The sequence below is a fragment of the Thalassophryne amazonica genome, chromosome 9, assembly GCF_902500255.1.
Source record: "Thalassophryne amazonica chromosome 9, fThaAma1.1, whole genome shotgun sequence".
Taxonomy (NCBI): Eukaryota; Metazoa; Chordata; class Actinopteri; order Batrachoidiformes; family Batrachoididae; genus Thalassophryne; species Thalassophryne amazonica.
In genome coordinates, this window is record NC_047111.1 from 41,337,841 (window position 1) to 41,355,000 (window position 17,160).

At 39.7% G+C, this 17,160-nt stretch overlaps 1 protein-coding gene across 2 annotated transcripts in view; it reads right to left on the minus strand.

Annotated features, from left to right (window-relative positions):
• sec24a (SEC24 homolog A, COPII coat complex component) overlaps positions 1 to 17,160 on the minus strand; it is a 54,982-nt gene that overhangs the window by 11,846 nt on the left and 25,976 nt on the right. For both annotated transcript variants that reach the window (XM_034177956.1, XM_034177955.1), the window contains 12 exons: positions 15,879 to 16,066; positions 12,947 to 13,049; positions 11,801 to 11,927; positions 9,205 to 9,314; positions 8,806 to 8,918; positions 8,271 to 8,389; positions 6,287 to 6,342; positions 4,921 to 5,127; positions 1,681 to 1,804; positions 1,176 to 1,334; positions 615 to 788; positions 75 to 185 (listed from right to left, as the gene is read on the minus strand). In XM_034177956.1, coding sequence (XP_034033847.1) covers positions 75 to 185; positions 615 to 788; positions 1,176 to 1,334; positions 1,681 to 1,804; positions 4,921 to 5,127; positions 6,287 to 6,342; positions 8,271 to 8,389; positions 8,806 to 8,918; positions 9,205 to 9,314; positions 11,801 to 11,927; positions 12,947 to 13,049; positions 15,879 to 16,066 — 1,591 coding nt within the window. The remainder of the gene's footprint in view (positions 1 to 74; positions 186 to 614; positions 789 to 1,175; positions 1,335 to 1,680; positions 1,805 to 4,920; positions 5,128 to 6,286; positions 6,343 to 8,270; positions 8,390 to 8,805; positions 8,919 to 9,204; positions 9,315 to 11,800; positions 11,928 to 12,946; positions 13,050 to 15,878; positions 16,067 to 17,160) is intronic.

Consider the following 17,160-nt stretch of genomic DNA (forward strand, 5'->3'; position numbering starts at 1 on the left):
ACAACAGCACATTTATCAAGTGTGACGATGCCTTACTATAAAGTACATATGGCAATGCAGTTTTCGGTTCATACCCATGCAGGCCAGCAGTCCAGTGACTGCTTGAACATCGGCTCCTGCAAAAATGTCAGCCAGAGAACTGACCACAGGGAGACACAGTGTGTGGACACGGATCCTCCTCTCTCCTGCAAGAAAAAAAGTGCCAAATTCTTACAAACATCATGCTGTTGTGCAACACTGTTGTTTAAGTAAATGCAAACAATAGAGTTTTAGTTGTATTACTATATCAAAAATGAACGTACATGCTTCATTTCCACTTATGTGTACTTGGAATGTAACATAGTTATAATGTAGGACAGTGAGCGTGTTTGGCTTCAACTGTCAAACACAGACCCGAGGACCTCCCCTCAGAGGCAATGAGGCTGTAGGAGCTTTTCCAGATATAGCTCCCAAAACATTTGGTAATAACAAAAGATAATGAAAATCAGTTACATGGGAGCCTTGACATGACATTCTTTGTGATTTCACTTACTTATAAAAACAAAAATCTATGAATTAAACAACTAATGTTCAGAATGGCTTTGAAGAAAACCTGTGGCCACAGGTTTATGTACCTTTACTGGAAGTGTACAGTAGTGCAGCCTGGAATGAGACAAAATGCATGTCGTCCAAGTTTTCCTCTATGGACATCTGAACTGCAAATCCAGCATCTGGATTCACGTTGGGGAGGGACAGCAAATCCGTGGAGCGCACAAAGAAGTTCCCATGAAAGGTGTGGATGGACAGGCCTGCAGAAAGGAAAAGAGGTAAATAAAAACAAAACTATTGCATGAATGCCTGTTATTGGAGACATTTTTGCCCAAGTGCAGTGACATTTTAACTTCAGTCTCAAGATTTCCAGATTTGAAATAATGAGTTCTACTTGTGAAGCATCACTCACACAATACAAATAAATACTGGTCAAATGTTGGGCATGGTGTGTTGAAAGACTGACTTCTACCAGAAACTACCAGGGAAAGGAAAGGAGGGGATTGGGGAAAAAAAAGAGCAGCAAGATTTGTGGATCATCTGAAAAACAATGTTTTTTAGATAAAACATACTTCTCAGGAGTTAAAAAGTGCCTGAAAATGTGTGCATCGTCAATGAACAAATGCAAACTCAGGGGGCCCAGAGACCTTTGGTGCATCGTATCCTCATGACAGCCTCAAAACCGATCTTCCTGGTTAAGTATCTCTTCAGATCCTTCTGGAAGCGCTCAACCTGGGCTGGGTTGTGCTGGTGGTGGTAGGATGAGTAGTAGTACACACTTCCAGCCGAGTATCTGGATATGCAGCCTGGGAAAGGCGTAAGAGTACACAAAGTGCTGATCATTTTTATTTTTATGATGATAAAAGGAGAAAAAACACTTGGTAGTAGTTTAATAGTTCATTGTAGATCAGTGACCTGTATGGCTCGCCCTTCGTGGTTCAGCACACAAGACCCGCAGATTACTTTCAGAGTTTTTATAATAATTTAAAGTACAGATTTACTATTCCTGTGGCTTGGTTTAAGATAATTGTGTAAATGCATGCTGGTAAACCAAAACTAACACCATTGTGTGCTTAGCAATAAGTATTGTCCATTAAAACCTACTTTCTTTGTTCTTCTATTTGATCCATTCAGTCCAGGATTTCAACTCACCAAGTGATGCCAAGTCACAGTACTGAGCACTGAGCAGGAAAAGATCAACTGCCACCTGCTGGCCAGAGCAGTCCAGAGCCAGCTTCTTGTAGTAGTCCGTCACTGGAGACAAATGTTGGATGTCCTGGATGAAACAAACAAACAAACAAGCAAACACACACACGAGAGCTCAAATTCTGAAATGAGAGATTATCTAAACTTTTTAAAAACTATGCAACAACAATTGAAAGTTTCTTATGTCTTTTACACTCGAAGCCCAGACATTGCCCCAATGCAAAAATGGATATCTGAATAAAAGGAAATTAGTCATTTTCACTTTAAGTGTGATAATTAGTTAGATCAATAATGTTTTTTGTTTGAAATAGTCCAGTCACAATCAGAATTACTGGCACCCTTGTATGTTAAGTACACACTTTAAAATCAATGCAAACAAGCCAATTTTGTATAATGAAAATATAATTTAAAAAAGGTCTAGGCTATTGAACAGAAACAATAAAGCTAAATGCTTTATGTGAAATAATATTAAATTTGTGCTGGACATGGTTACTGGCATGATTTGATGAATTTACAGTAAATCACCATTTTCACACTCGGTTTTCCTGACAAGTCATGGAATGGATACAAGAATATTTCCAATTCACTGTGTATGTCTTACACCCCTATTCCACAGGGGCGCTGTTCTACTACGACTGGCCACAATCCTAAAAAAAAAGTGCAAAAATGGGATGAAACCGCTTATTTAACAGCTTAAACAGGCTGGCTTATAAAGTGCAGACCTGGCAACCTAGCCAAAAATGAAAATAAGGAGCTGCACCCTCAGCCAGAACAACAAACTGGTTCTGCTTCAAATTTTTACTCCAATGGAGCATGATCAAACAAGTATCAAGCTGTACTCACTAGGAATGCCCTGCTTAAAGATGTGCGAATATGACTGAAGCTGTTAAGACTACGAACATCCAGAAGTTACCAAGCACTACTGACAATTTGGCGAATCGGGATGAAATTTTTGAACAGTTCCAAAATTTGACCCCAATTTGAAAACTGGTGCTGATGATGGCCATAACTACTATGTATACCAAGTTTGCTCGAGACTGTCAAACATGGATCAAGAAGTTACTGTAATGCTTCAAAACATGTCCCAATTTGCTATTCGGGATGAAACAGGAATGAATGGCACTCTTACAGTGAGGAAAATAAGTATTTGAACACCCTGCAATTTTGCAAGTTCTCCCACTTAGAAATCATGGAGGGATCTGACATTTTCATCTTAGGTGCATGTCGACTGTGAGAGACATAATAAAAAAAAACAAAAAAACAATAAAAAATCCGGAAATCACAATGTATGATTTTTTAAATAATTTATTTGTATGTTACTGCTGCAAATAAGTATTTGAACACCTACCAACCAGCAAGAATTCTGGCTCTCACAGACCTGTTAATTTTTCTTTAAGAAGCCATCTTATTCTGCACTCTTTACCTGTATTAATTGCACGTGTTTGAACTTGTCACCTGTATAAAAGACACCTGTTCACACACTCAATCAATCACACTCCAACCTGTCCACCATAGCCAAGACCAAAGAGCTGTCTAAGGACACCAGGGACAAAACTGTACACCAGCACAAGGCTGGGATGGACTACAGGACAACAGGCAAGCAGCTTGGTAGAAGACAACAACTGTTATGATTATTTATTAGAAAGTGGAAGAAACATAAAATGACTGTCAGTCTCCCTCGATCTGGGATTCCATGGAAGATCTCACTTTGTGGGGTAAGGATGATTCAGAGAAAGCTCAGAACTACACAGGAGGACCAGGTCAATGACCTGAAGAGAGCTGGGACCACAGTCACAAAGATTATATTAGTAACACATGATGCTGTCATGGTTTAAAATCCTGCAGTGCAGCAAGGTCCCCCTGCTCAAGCCAGCACATGTCCAGCCTGTTTGAAGTTCACCAGTGACCATCTGGATGATCCAGAGGAGGCATGGGAGAAGGTCATGTGGTCAGATGAGACCAGAATAGAGCTTTTTGGAATCAACTCCACTTACCATGTTTAGGGGATGAGAACAACCCCAAGAAAACCATCCCAACTGTGAAGCATGGGGGTGGAAACATCATACTCTGGGGGTGCTCTTCTGCAAAGGGGACAGGACGACTGCACCGTGTTGAAGGGAGGATGGATGGGGTCATGTATTGCGAGATTTTGGCAAACAACCTCTTTCCCTCAGTAAGAGCATTGAAGATGGGTCATGGATGGGTCTTCCAGCATGACAATAACCCCAAACACACAGCCAGAGCAACTACGGAGGGGCTCCGTAAGAAGCATTTCAAGGTCCTGCAGTGGCCTGGCCAGTCTCCAGACCTGAACTCAATAGAAAATGTTTGGATGGAGCTGAATCTCCAAACCTGAAAGATTTGGAAAAGATCTGTATGGAGGAGTGGACCAAAATCTCTGCTGTAGTGTGTGGAAACCTGTGGAAAAACTACAGAAAAATGTTTGACCTTTGTAATTGCAAACAAAGGCTAATGTACCAAATATTAACACTGATTTTCACAGGTGTTCAAATACTTATTTGCAGCAGTAACATACAAATAAATTATATATATAAAAAAAAAAAAATCATAGATTGTGATTTCTGGATTTTTTTTTTTTTTAGATTATGTCTCTCACAGTGGACGTGCACCTAAGATGAAAATTTCAGACCCCTCCATGATTTCTAAGTGGGAGAACTTGCAAAATCGCAGGGTGTTCAAATACTTATTTCCCTCACTGTACATCAATCGTTAAGAAATACACCAGTATGGTACTGTATAGTAAATCTGCCTAGAGCAGGTAACCCTCAAAAATAGAGTGAGTACTCAAGAAGGAGAATCGTAGTGAAAGCCATCAGCCAGCCTTCAGCAACAACAGATAATTAACAGATACAAATAATTAAGATGTTGTAGATAAAATAGCTAAGACAACATCCACCCACCCCAAAAAACCCACACAACAAAACAGAATAAAAACAACACACTAATAAACCATCCATAAAATAGTCCACAGCAACCACATTCATTCAAGCGCCACTGTTCTTGGCCAAAAAGCTGAACTTTGGATTTCAGGACAGGTCTAACATTTTCCCTTTGACCTGACTTTAAAAACCGCACTCAGTGATCTACATTTTTTCTTCGTTTCATAATTTCTTCTTTCATTAATGTTTTCTTCACTGCTGTGAATCCTCATATCACAGCCCTTACCTTGGCAAATGCCCGCTGATTGGGGTCCTCTCTGGACTGCAGGGCCCCAACCCCGAGGTTCGGCAGCTGAGTTTGAAACACAGACAGTCGCCCTCCGGTGGGTGACAGCAGCTTGAAGGCCCCCTGCAGAGCTGAACCTAGAGCAGACTGGGTCTCCATAGTCTTCTCAAACAGATGTGGTAGGCTCTTCAGAAAATCTTGCACAAGCTGCAAAACAAAGACAAGAGTTGATTTTGCGATGCATGGGGGGGGGGGGGGGGTACCCTGATGAAAAGGGAATACATGGGTATGAAGAGGGCACCTGGTAGCATGCCAAATTAATGCTAAACTCCATTTTCTGAAACCTTGTATAGTAGATAGCAAGTGAATAAAAAGCTGGCCTGCCAATTTGTAGACTTTAGATAGAACACCACTTATGCCACCTTTCTGTGTCTTTGGAAAAGACAATCTACAGTCTACCCAGCTGTGAATGGGTACAGACCTCCATTGGGGAAGCAACTTGCATGGGATGAGCATCCAATCCAGGGGAAGTTGTACACTCACACGCTTAACGTTACAGAATCCAGAGATAAGCACAGATACCAACAGCATCAGAGCCTATAGAGGACTTACTTGTAATCTCAGTGTTATTATTAGGGCACTGGAACATTATGATTATTTACAACACATATTGCTTTTGACATTAAATTTCTATAGTATGTAATTACCATGACAATATCTGTGTTTAGAAACTGTCTTGAATCATCTTTGAAACACTAACAAGACTATCATGGTCTGAGGTTAATCCATGCCAAATTTGTGCCCATGCATGTGCAGTTCCAGTTTGGGATAAACTTTGAATGTTCCATTATGGGGTATTTTACCCATTCTCGTGTTAGGTGTAGGGTTTGCGTGCATGAATACATTGTGAAAATACAAATCCAATGCAAGAATAATGTCAGGACACCAAACTGAAAGTCTGGAAAAATAAATGAGCTAAGCTAACAACATTACTTCAGATATTTTATAATGTACTGATGGAGGGGTGGGGGTGGGATCGATGGTGTCTTCTTAATTGTTTATTTCCAGGGTACAGTAGATTTGGTCATTTCTGAGATGTTGTCTTATTGACTCACATGGATTCACTTTGATAAAGAAAAAAAAAAGAACTCGGGGGGGGGGGGGGGGAAATCAGAGGTGAGCAAAGCAATACTTGACAGCTAACATTTTACTATGACATGAGGTGTAAAAAGTGAACTTATCCTTTAATATTACAAAGAAAGAAGAAACTGCTTAGCTACAATAAACATCAAGACATGAAACATTGAAAGTTTTTGAATGTTTAACTCTGACATACATCATAATTTGAACTGGGGTTAAGACTTACCTCTTTGCTTTCGTTGAGGTTTACAAGAAGGCTGTCTGGTGTTGGTAGAAAGATATCTGTGGAGCATGAAAAGTCACCATTTAGGACAGACAAAAGTCACATGTGACCTTACAATGATCATTATAAAGAATTTTAAAACTCAAAATAACTTGTTCAAATTATATGGCTAACCAGGCTCAATTACGTGACATTATTGAAACAAAGTCATCACTTAATGATTGAGGCTTGCTAAAATCTTTATTATGCTGCTGGTAATTGTAACCAAGAACAGCCAATATGACTTCAGTACTCTAATACTTTCTGTAACATTCTTGTGATTTTGGCTCCTTAACATTTACAGTAAATTCTAACTTAAATATTTTTTCTCTCAAATATTTTGGAACTTTACTAGTTTTAGAAATTTGGATTAATGTTTTGGAATCTCATAAAGTAAAGAAAAGCTGCATCCTCTACCTCCACTGTTCTAGTTCAGTTTGAATAGCACTGAAAAGCAACTGATCTGAGTTATTGTTTAAAGGATGGACATAGACTCCAACCTCTGTCAGATAGAATGAATAATCCCCCACCCCTAATCCTGCTATGGAGCAGTTTATAAGTAAGTTAGAAAAAATTTAACTGCTATCATATCATCACAGGAAAAGTGACTAAACAATTGTTTTGGACTGATCACAGATGCTAATGCTTTGGCTGAGTATCACCCCAGCAGCAGATTTTGTGAAGTACAAGAGATGCAAATAGACCCTCAGATAGCAGCAACACAATTTCACAACATCCTTCATTAACTGGTGGAGTGAGTGAGAGAGATACTTATGAGTTGCATCAGGGACCATCAGAACAGAAAAGGGGTATTTTACTGCATACGTATGACAATTCATACTCAAAGCAGAACTGAAGTGACATTTGTTACAAGATGACTTGTTAAAACATTTCAAACTGCACCTGCACTACTTTGCATTTTATGACTTTCAGTGAAATAAAAGGCTATTAGAAAGTGTAAAAACAGAGTCTCATCTCGTAATCACAACGTTGTGTATTGTCTCATCTCGTGAACTGAATGTATCGTCACACCCGTGTGATGTTTACAAGATGGCTGTATATATTTTCTTAATCACTGTGATCTTGGTTGTCGAAGACGTCTTTTACAATATATTGTACAAGACGTGTGTTCTTTATTATTTGCAGTTGTTTCATTAATTATTAAGATCCTGTTGTCTTACATACAATTTGTACATGTTCAGTAAAGCCCCTCTATTAATCAGTTAATGAAAAACAATATTTACATTTTAACAGCGCCTGCAGGAGGCTCTGCGCACGCGTGTACATGTGCTTTAGATAAAAGCGGAAGTTATGCAAATCAAAAAATATTTGTAATTCACGTCTGTGCATTTGCAGGTATTAATGAGACAAATTTAAATCCATTATTTCTTGCTATCTTACATAATATATAACAAAGAGGATATATTTACACACAATCGAAACAGAGTTTTGCAGCTAGCTACTAGCCTGTGATGTCACCATGCTAACTTCACGAAAGGTTCCAAAAATGGCGTTTTCTGTTTTAGAAGTGTTTATATCTAGCTAACTTTTACATAATATGAGAGGCATGCATATAAACACGAAGCAAAGTGGTTTTGAAGAGACCAGCCACTGACAACACGGTGCAGCTCTACTCTGATTGGCTGTCATCCCCTGCCACTCAAAAACAAAGCAGAACAGATTCAAACAGAATGTGACTTTTTAACCTTTTAAAATACATCAAAGTTAGCCATCTTTGAAATTCTAGAAGGTCTGTGTCCCAAGAATGTTCCCTGTCAATCTGAAGACTGTGGCAGTAATAGAACTGGACTTATGCTGAACACAGACGGACGGACGAACGCCAGGTCTTCGCAATACCCGATGGCCATATGTTAGCCTCGGGTAAAAATGGAGAAAATGGTCTTGGTTTTTGTGGGAAATAAACCTGTTGCCCTCAGCTCCTACTCACCTTCAATATCAGAAACGATGAGCATCTGTGGCTGGGAAAGACCCTCCTGGAGGTTGTAGAAGTGGATGGTGCTGTCAAAAGTGATGAAGCCTACTTTTGTCCGTGAATCTCCAGGAAGCCTACAGCATACAAACAAATACAAGTTTTATTATTTTTTAAATGATACAGGAGCAGTAGTTTGTATTTATTCAATACTTTTTATGTGCAATGTTGCAAAAAACCTTAATGAAAAAAATTAACTTGTACTTCTAAACACCTCAGTGGTTCCCTGTACCCACATTACAATGAATAATGCCACAAAACATTAGCAGTAACTTACTACAATGGTTTTATTATTCAAGTTGTCAGATACGTTTACAAGTTTAAACCAGACGAGTTTTAAAGTACAAAATTTCCTCATAGGGGAACCACTCATTAAATGGCAAACTCCTAAAACTGAACAGTTGAGGCCATGCACACTAGGAACTGGGATAAGTTCCACAGAGGACCTACTGTCCGTCTATGCAGTATAATATCCAAGAAGTGATATACATACATGTTGATATTGTCTAATAATGACTGGCAGAATACACTCAGGTAGCCCGTCTCCACTGCATTGTGGGATACGTCCAGAACAAACAGGTAAACAGCAGGCTGTGGTGGCCTCACCTGGAAGATAGAGGTTGCATAAGAGACAGCAAACAACCCATCATGAACACACATACGTAATTGTACTGTTGTGGACAGACGGCGTCTGTGTGGCTGAGTGACTGGATAATGTTCACACTATTTGATGTGGACAAATCTTGCTTCTACATTCTTAACATGTCAAAACACATTTTGCCTCATCCCTCATGCTTTTGCTAACATGAGCTATTCATTTTAAACAAAACTCTGCACATAACTGTTCAAAAACATGGCAGGAACACAGTGACAAGAGTTTGCAGAGTCCTACCATATATTCTGAAGGAGCAATGAACTCGATCGTGGCGTTCTGGATTTCAGGTCTTTTATGTGGCTCGCCGTATGATCTGCTGACTGGATTGTACATGAACTCCTCGGGAACTAACAACACACATCCATCCCATTAGGTCATCGTACAACAAAGTGTGCCATCTATAAGGCAGAAGTGTTTATGAAAGGACGGAGGTGGAAATGATTTGTTGAGACAAAGGCAGTGATCAAGTATTGATGATCTAGGAATGCATAGGTGTATAATATTTCTCCTCACTGAAATAACATACAAACTGACAGAGTTTTATACATCTTAGAATTTTGTGAGAAATTTAGTATTGGACCCCGAGCCCTCCCCCAACCCCAATACAAAAGAAAAACAACACTGTTGTTACAACAACAAAAATCCACAAATTAAATAGGACTTTTCAAAAATGACATCAGCATTTTTTTAAAAAGTTCTTCAAAACATTTAAAACAATGAGTGGACATGGCAACCACTGTTTATTGCAACATTAGTGTCTGGTTTAAATGTAGAATCCATGGTACAAGTAAGGATTAAACAACGAGAAGCCGTGCATTATACAGTTTGAAGGCACAACGCAGAGTCTGAAACACCACGACGCGAAGCGGAAGTGCATATTTAAGTTAACAGAACGTGATAAAAATGTGTGAGTATTTGAGACTATTTTATGTTTTGTCTCCGATGCGCTTACCGTGTCTGCGGGCTTGCGCCGCAGAGGGCCACTCACACCGCCCCCCTCTCTGCTGTATTGAGTTGTGACAAACTCTGGCAAACAGGTCCAGAAACTATGCTCGTTGTTTGGATGCAGAGCGCTCGGCCACCCGCAAGGATACAACTGTTCTCTTCTTCTTTCCCGTCTTCAATCTTGTGCAGTTCGTCCGATGTTAAATCTTTACGCCATTGCTTTTGCTGTTCTTCTCGTTTGCTCTCCTCTTTCCATTCCTCAAACGTTTTATGTTGGCCAACAATATTAAAATTCACTTGGAAATCCATGTTTTATCGCGTTTCTGTCATTCACTTGTCAAAACACAGCTGATCTGTGCCAACTGATTTGTGCGTTGCTATGGTGACGACCAGATCAGAGTGATTATAACAGTGACTTAACTTGTCGAACTACGTGTGCGTATACACGAAAATAATGCACGCCAGTTAGACATGGAATTCTTACTGACCATGGTATAAATCTATTTGAAGTTGAGGACAGCAACACAGGAAAAAAAAAAAGTTGGCAGTCCCAGTCATTGCTGTATTACATAATCCTTTCAAAAATACACTGTGTTCTGGCGCTGAACAAGTTTCTAAAGTTTAGTGTGGAATTTTCCCACATTTGTACTTTGTACAGGTTTGCATCTGTACTATTAAATGAGGTCTAGTGCTGGGGTATTTAGCACTTCATAATGTGCCACACATTCCACAATAAGAGACAGATCAACAACAAGCAACCTCACACTGAGTTCATGTTGTCATTCACTCTTTGACAAGCAGTTTCATGGCCAGGTGGAGTCTGCTCCCTCATTGCTCTACTGCAAATTAAACTGATAAATGATCTACAGTTGATTATGAGTGTTGAATCTGCATTTGGTAGCTAATACTGACATCTAATGCAAGTGAAAGTGGTCATCATTATGCTGAACACCCCATCATCAACTCTGGAGGAGGCATCAAAGCCAACAATCAAGAGAGGCCTTAATGAAGGCAAATACAGAGGGTTTATGATAAGGTGCAAAGCACTGCGAACACACAGTGGTGGCCACAGTTCTGCTAACCTGTTAATTAGAGAAGCTAACGTTTGCGTTAGCAGATTAGCTTTTCAGCTAACTTTGAAAACCATCAGCAGACCAATGTATGTATAAAAATGAGACTTTTTTTTATGAATCCCTTTGAAGTAAAGGTGAAAGCCTACACTGCAATCACATCTTGATTGTTTAATTTCTACTTGACTGATGGCATACAGGTGAAAACTTTCAAAAATTATGTCATTTTCCAAATAATTATGTACCCAACTGGATCTGACAACATGCCCTGAATCATTTAATGATATTTCTAATGATAAAAGGCCCACCTACATAAATTGAATCAGACCAACTTGTTATTTCAACTTGCCACATAATACACGGGGCGAGGGGTCTGTCCTAACTTCTCGCATTCTTGGCATCAAAATGTAAATAAGCCACCAAACACCCCCCCCCCAAAAAAAAATTTATAAATAGAACAAAATTGGATATATGGGCAACATGGTGGCTTAGTGGTTAGCACTGCTGCCCCACAGCAAGAAGGTCTCGGGATTGATTCCTGCCTGGTCCTTTCAGTATGGAGTTTGAATGTTCTTTCCATATTTGAACGAGTGGATTCCCTTTGGGTCCGGCTTCCCCCAGTTCAAAAGATATGTGGGTTAGGTGAACTGGAAACTTTAAACTGATCGCAGGTGTGCATGCAAGAATGTGAATGTTTTTGTCCATCTATATGTGCCCCTGCAGTCCAGGGTGTACCCTGCCTCTGGCCCGATGACCCTCGAATGGAGTTACCAGATACAGAAAATGAATACACACTGAATATGTTGTATGTATCTTACCATCATTTACCCGGTAGCATAGGTTACACTTCCACCTCCTCTGGTCGAGGAAAGAGACAAAAGGGTTGATGTAGGTTCTGCATGATCGACACCTTACAATGGTGCTGGATGTTACCACAGGAAGTTGCTGCAAAAGTGAAGCATAAAACAAAACAGACTCCTGTGTGACAAATGCCTGCAGGTAAATAAAGTCTTTCATGGTGTTGTCCAAATGGCAACTTATCAGTTTTGGCAAAGGTGTAAAGTGAATGCTTGATATTTCAACAGTACTAGTCAATCATAAATGAGCGGTTACAAAATATGACGCACCACTTATAAGTTGGAACAGATAGACCAAAATATGCAAAACATCACAAGTTGAAACTTGGAAGTTGATGACCCACCAAGTGTGCTTTGTGGCACAATGAAACAACTCACAGCTTGATTCCAGCAAAGGATTGAGAGAATTTTTACACCTTACTGATAAAACTCTAATGGTTTTAAAATGTGAATCAGCTTAGTGTTATTCTCATATGTTGCACATCTACTCTCTCCACAATCTTTGCAACCTAGAGGCAGCCAGAGATGCTCCTCACACAGACATTTGGGGTTATAAAATAATAATAAGCCTATATAAGCCTAATAATGAGCCTCTGTGACATTCTAAAAAGACACTCACTGTTGTAGAACTGGGCTGAAAAGTGTGTTACCTGTTGACACTGCTGCTGATTTCTGATACAAAATAATGGCCAATGACCATGGCATCAAAACAATGAATGAGCCCTCAGCTACAGCCATCAAGAAGCTTTTCTGATATGGGGGAAAATACATGGCATTGGAACTTACCTTAAGTAACATTTCAACATCCCCTGCCATGTGTGTTGAAAAACTAAACTTGGTGCCTTTCAAACAGTATCTGAATAAAATAAACTCTGTTCAAAGCCACTACAGATTATATTACTTTTAATTTGTACAGATATACCCAATTACTAGACTTCAGACCTCAGGTGTAGCTAACACTCTGGTAGCCTTATTCGGCATTGCTATCTGTCCAGGGAAAACGTGGTATCAGGCTATCTTTATAAGATGCATGTACGTTCACGACTCAAGTCACGAGTGTGACCAAAGAACTACTAATCTACTTAGGAGCAGTTAATGCTACGCTACCGAGAGGTCTTTAAAAGGGTGCAGCAGGAGGCCCAGTGGCATCTTGGCTTTACTGAGAAGAGACTGGTTCTGAGGGATGCTGGTCAGCGTACAGCGGAAAACCCTGGACACACAAACACAAATCACAGGATGTAAACTGCAACAGGCCTCTAAAATATATGTCCGTGGGGGCTTCTGATATAAAATCTGCAGGTTATGCAAAAGCAAACAACTAACTTAAGACTGTCACCTTGGACTCTAATAAATTTTGTGCGCACACATACTGGGGTGTCTAAATACATGTATTTGGATTAAACCATACGGTACACGCGCGACTATCTGGTGCACAGAACTGTACGCAGAATACACAATCCAATTATACAACCCCTGGCAAAAATTATGGAATCACCGGCCTCAGAGGATGTTCATTCAGTTGTTTAATTTTGTAGAAAAAAAGCAGATCACAGACATGACACCAAACTAAAGTCATTTCAAATGGCAACTTTCTGGCTTTAAGAAACACTATAAGAAATCAGGAAAATTAATTGTGGCAGTCAGTAACGGTTACTTTTTTAGACCAAACAGAGGGAAAAAAATATGGACTCACTCAATTCTGAGGAAAAAAATAATGGAATCACCCTGTAAATTTTCATCCCCAAAACTAACACCTGCATCAAATCAGATCTGCTCATTAGTCTGCACCTAAAAAGGAGTGATCACACCTTGGAGAGCTGTTGCACCAAGTGGACTGACATGAATCATGGCTCCAACACGAGAGATGTCAATTGAAACAAAGGAGAGGATTATCAAACTCTTAAAAGAGGGTAAATCATCACGCAATGTTGCAAAAGATGTTGGTTGTTCACAGTCAGCAGTGTCTAAACTCTGGACCAATACAAACAACATGTTGTTAAAGGCAAACATACTGGTAGACCAAGGAAGACATCAAAGCGTCGACAGAAAACAAAGCAATATGTTTCAAAAATCGAAAATGCACAACAAAACAAATGAGGAAAGAATGGGAGGAAACTGGAGGAAACTGGAGTCAACGTCTGTGACCGAACTGTAAGAAACCGCCTAAAGGAAATGGGATTTACATACAGAAAAGCTAAACGAAAGCCATCATTAAGACATAAACAGAAAAAAACAAGGTTACAATGGGCTAAGGAAAAGCAATCGTGGACTGTGGATGACTGGATGAAAGTCATATTCAGTGATGAATCTCAAATCTGCACTGGGCAAGGTGATGATGCTGGAACTTTTGTTTGGTGCCGTTCCAATGAGATTTATAAAGATGACTGCACGAAGAGAACATGTAAATTTCCACAGTCATTGATGATATGGGGCTGCATGTCAGGTAAAGGCACTGGGGAGATGGCTGTCATTACATCATCAATAAATGCACAAGTTTACGTTGATATTTTGGACTCTTTTCTTATCCCATCAATTGAAAGGATGTTTGGGGATGATGAAATCATTTTTCAAGATGATAATGCATCTTGCCATAGAGCAAAAACTGTGAAAACATTCCTTGCAAAAAGACACATAGGGTCAATGTCATGGCCTGCAAATAGTCCGGCTCTTAATCCAATTGAAAATCTTTGGTGGAAGTTGAAGAAAATGGTCCATGACAAGGCTCCAACCTGCAAAGCTGATCTGGCAACAGCAATCAGAGAAAGTTGGAGCCAGATTGATGAAGAGTACTGTTTGTCACTCATTAAGTCCATGCCTCAGAGACTGCAAGCTGTTATAAAAGCCAGCTGTGGTGCAACAAAATACTAGTGATGTGTTGGAGCGTTCTTTTGTTTTTCATGATTCCATATTTTTTTCTTCAGAATTGAGTGAGTCCATATTTTTTTCCCTCTGCTTGGTCTAAAAAAGTAACCGTTACTGACTGCCACAATTTTTTTTCCTGATTTCTTATAGTGTTTCTTAAAGCCAGAAAGTTGCCATTTGAAATGACTTTAGTTTTGTGTCATGTCTGTGATCTGCTTTATCTTACAAAATTAAACAACTGAATGAACATCGTCCGAGGCCGGTGATTCCATAATTTTTGCCAGGGGTTGTACATACAAGTGTATTTGGTTTCATAAGTCACTAACATTTCAGTGAGCTGTGCTGGTTATGTCCACAGACTGTATCCAAAATGTTGGAGAGGTGATGGTCTAATGATTACGCATTGAACTTTAGACCAGAGGATCCTCGGTTCAAACTCCAATCTGACTGAGAAAAATAATCACTAAAATCCACACTTGTGGATGTGAGTGTATATGTCTGTGTGGGTGATTTACAGCTCTGCAGCTTTGAGCTTATGTTTTTTGTGAAGTTTTATTATTTATGTTTTAATTGTGACCTGCCAAGGGACTGCAGATGCACATTAGCTTTAAGCTAACTCAATGCATCAAATGAAAACATTTATGTCCTTTATTGTACATGGTCCCTTTACAAATAAATGAATTAAAAAACAAACAAACAAACAAAAAAAAACTAAGAGCCCTTGGGCAAGGCCCTTAATCCCCAATTTGCTCCTGGTGTGAGCGCCTTGCACGGCAGCACCCTGACACTGGTGTGAGTGTGTTTGTTTGAATGGGTGAATACAAGGCTTTCCATCAGGATTCAGATGGAAAGCGAAAGCATTCTTATCTGCATTTGTGTAGAATAAGTGTCACAGGATGAAATCAGACCGCATTTGAGTTTAGACAAAATCTGAGAGGGTGACATGGAAAATTTTGCAGGAACTGGACAATAACTGACAAAGCTTCACTTATAAAGTTGATCATGTTCATAGTGTGTGTTCTGTTTGAATACATTAACAGGAATACATACTGTATACATCCTGTTAAATGAAAAGAGGCACAGAATTTCATCCCAACTACCAAAGATGAGTCAAAAAATGAAAAAACAGCTATAAAAATGTAAAGGAAATGCTTCTTGTTAATCCCAGGCAGCTTACTCAGGGTTGCAGTTGACCTTCTGTAGGTCCTGAGGAAGACAGGGTTTTGGAGCAGGGATGGCAGTTGGAGGCAGCAAGTTCCTCTCCTGCAGCAAGTTGACCACTCTAAGGGCCTCCGGGGTGCTGGATTGGAGGCTCATGGCTGCCAGGGATGGGCTCAGTTGGGCTGGTCCAGGGCCTCCAGTTGGCTAGGAGAAGAGACAAGAATGAGCTAATAAAAGCATAAAAATAGCAAGGACTCCCAACATTCCATTATCAAACACATGACAAAGCAATTTAACTGATGCTCATTTTACAGTTTAAACATGACCTTTATTATAAATAACTGAAAAAAATGACAACCAATGCACATATGTTATGCTGCCTTCAATCAGATCGACAGATGCTGTGCCAGGTTGCTCAGCATTTCTGTAAAACTGGCCTCATCTATTTTGGCCCCAACTAGATGGCGACATAGCGATAAACTTATCTTTTCTCACTGTAAAACAACCACTCTGACTGAAAATTAACAGAAGCTGGTGGCTTTGCACCTGTCTCTGATATGTGACCAAGGAGTGATGCGGTCCCAACTGTGCTTGACAGAATTGTAAACCATTTAGTTGGAGCACCCTCTGCTGGACAAACTACTTAATGACACCATTTCCAACAGCCACAGTGCTTTTATTCATTGTGTTTATTCTTTAAAATAAAGTCTTTCATATCGCCAAAAATATCACTACCAATATGCTTGTGAAATGATCAGATCAGCCCACAGATAAGTTGTCAAGACTACCAAAAACAGAAACTTTGTGAAAAGACTGACAAGCAAATTATTTTGCTACCTATTCAAAATATGTGTTCTGTGAAGTGTGAATGCAGAGACAGATACCCGGTTTCTGGAAGTTGGGATGGACTAAGGGCAGTTCCTTTGTGTGGCTGAAGTGGCAAAGGGCACGCTCCTAAACCTTAATGACTTATTTAATTGGAATTGTATTTATTTTTTAAACCAAAGTAAAATTGGCTTCATGAGAACTGTCAAAACAAGTGGACAATATTAACAGTCAGTCAAAAAGGAGCAATTAAGTGTCAGTCTGACAAGGACAGCCCAGCATGTCACTACAGTAAACCAAATGATGCCTGAATGCAGGCTGCCTCAAATGGAGCAACAATTCTCCCTGCTGCAAGAAAGAGAAAGAGACAACCACACCTCTGGCAGCATGAACACAGTGACGATTTTCACTTAGCAGCACCTGGCTAATGTGCTTTATTCTGTAATAATTTTTAAGGTTTGTTTATTGTATTA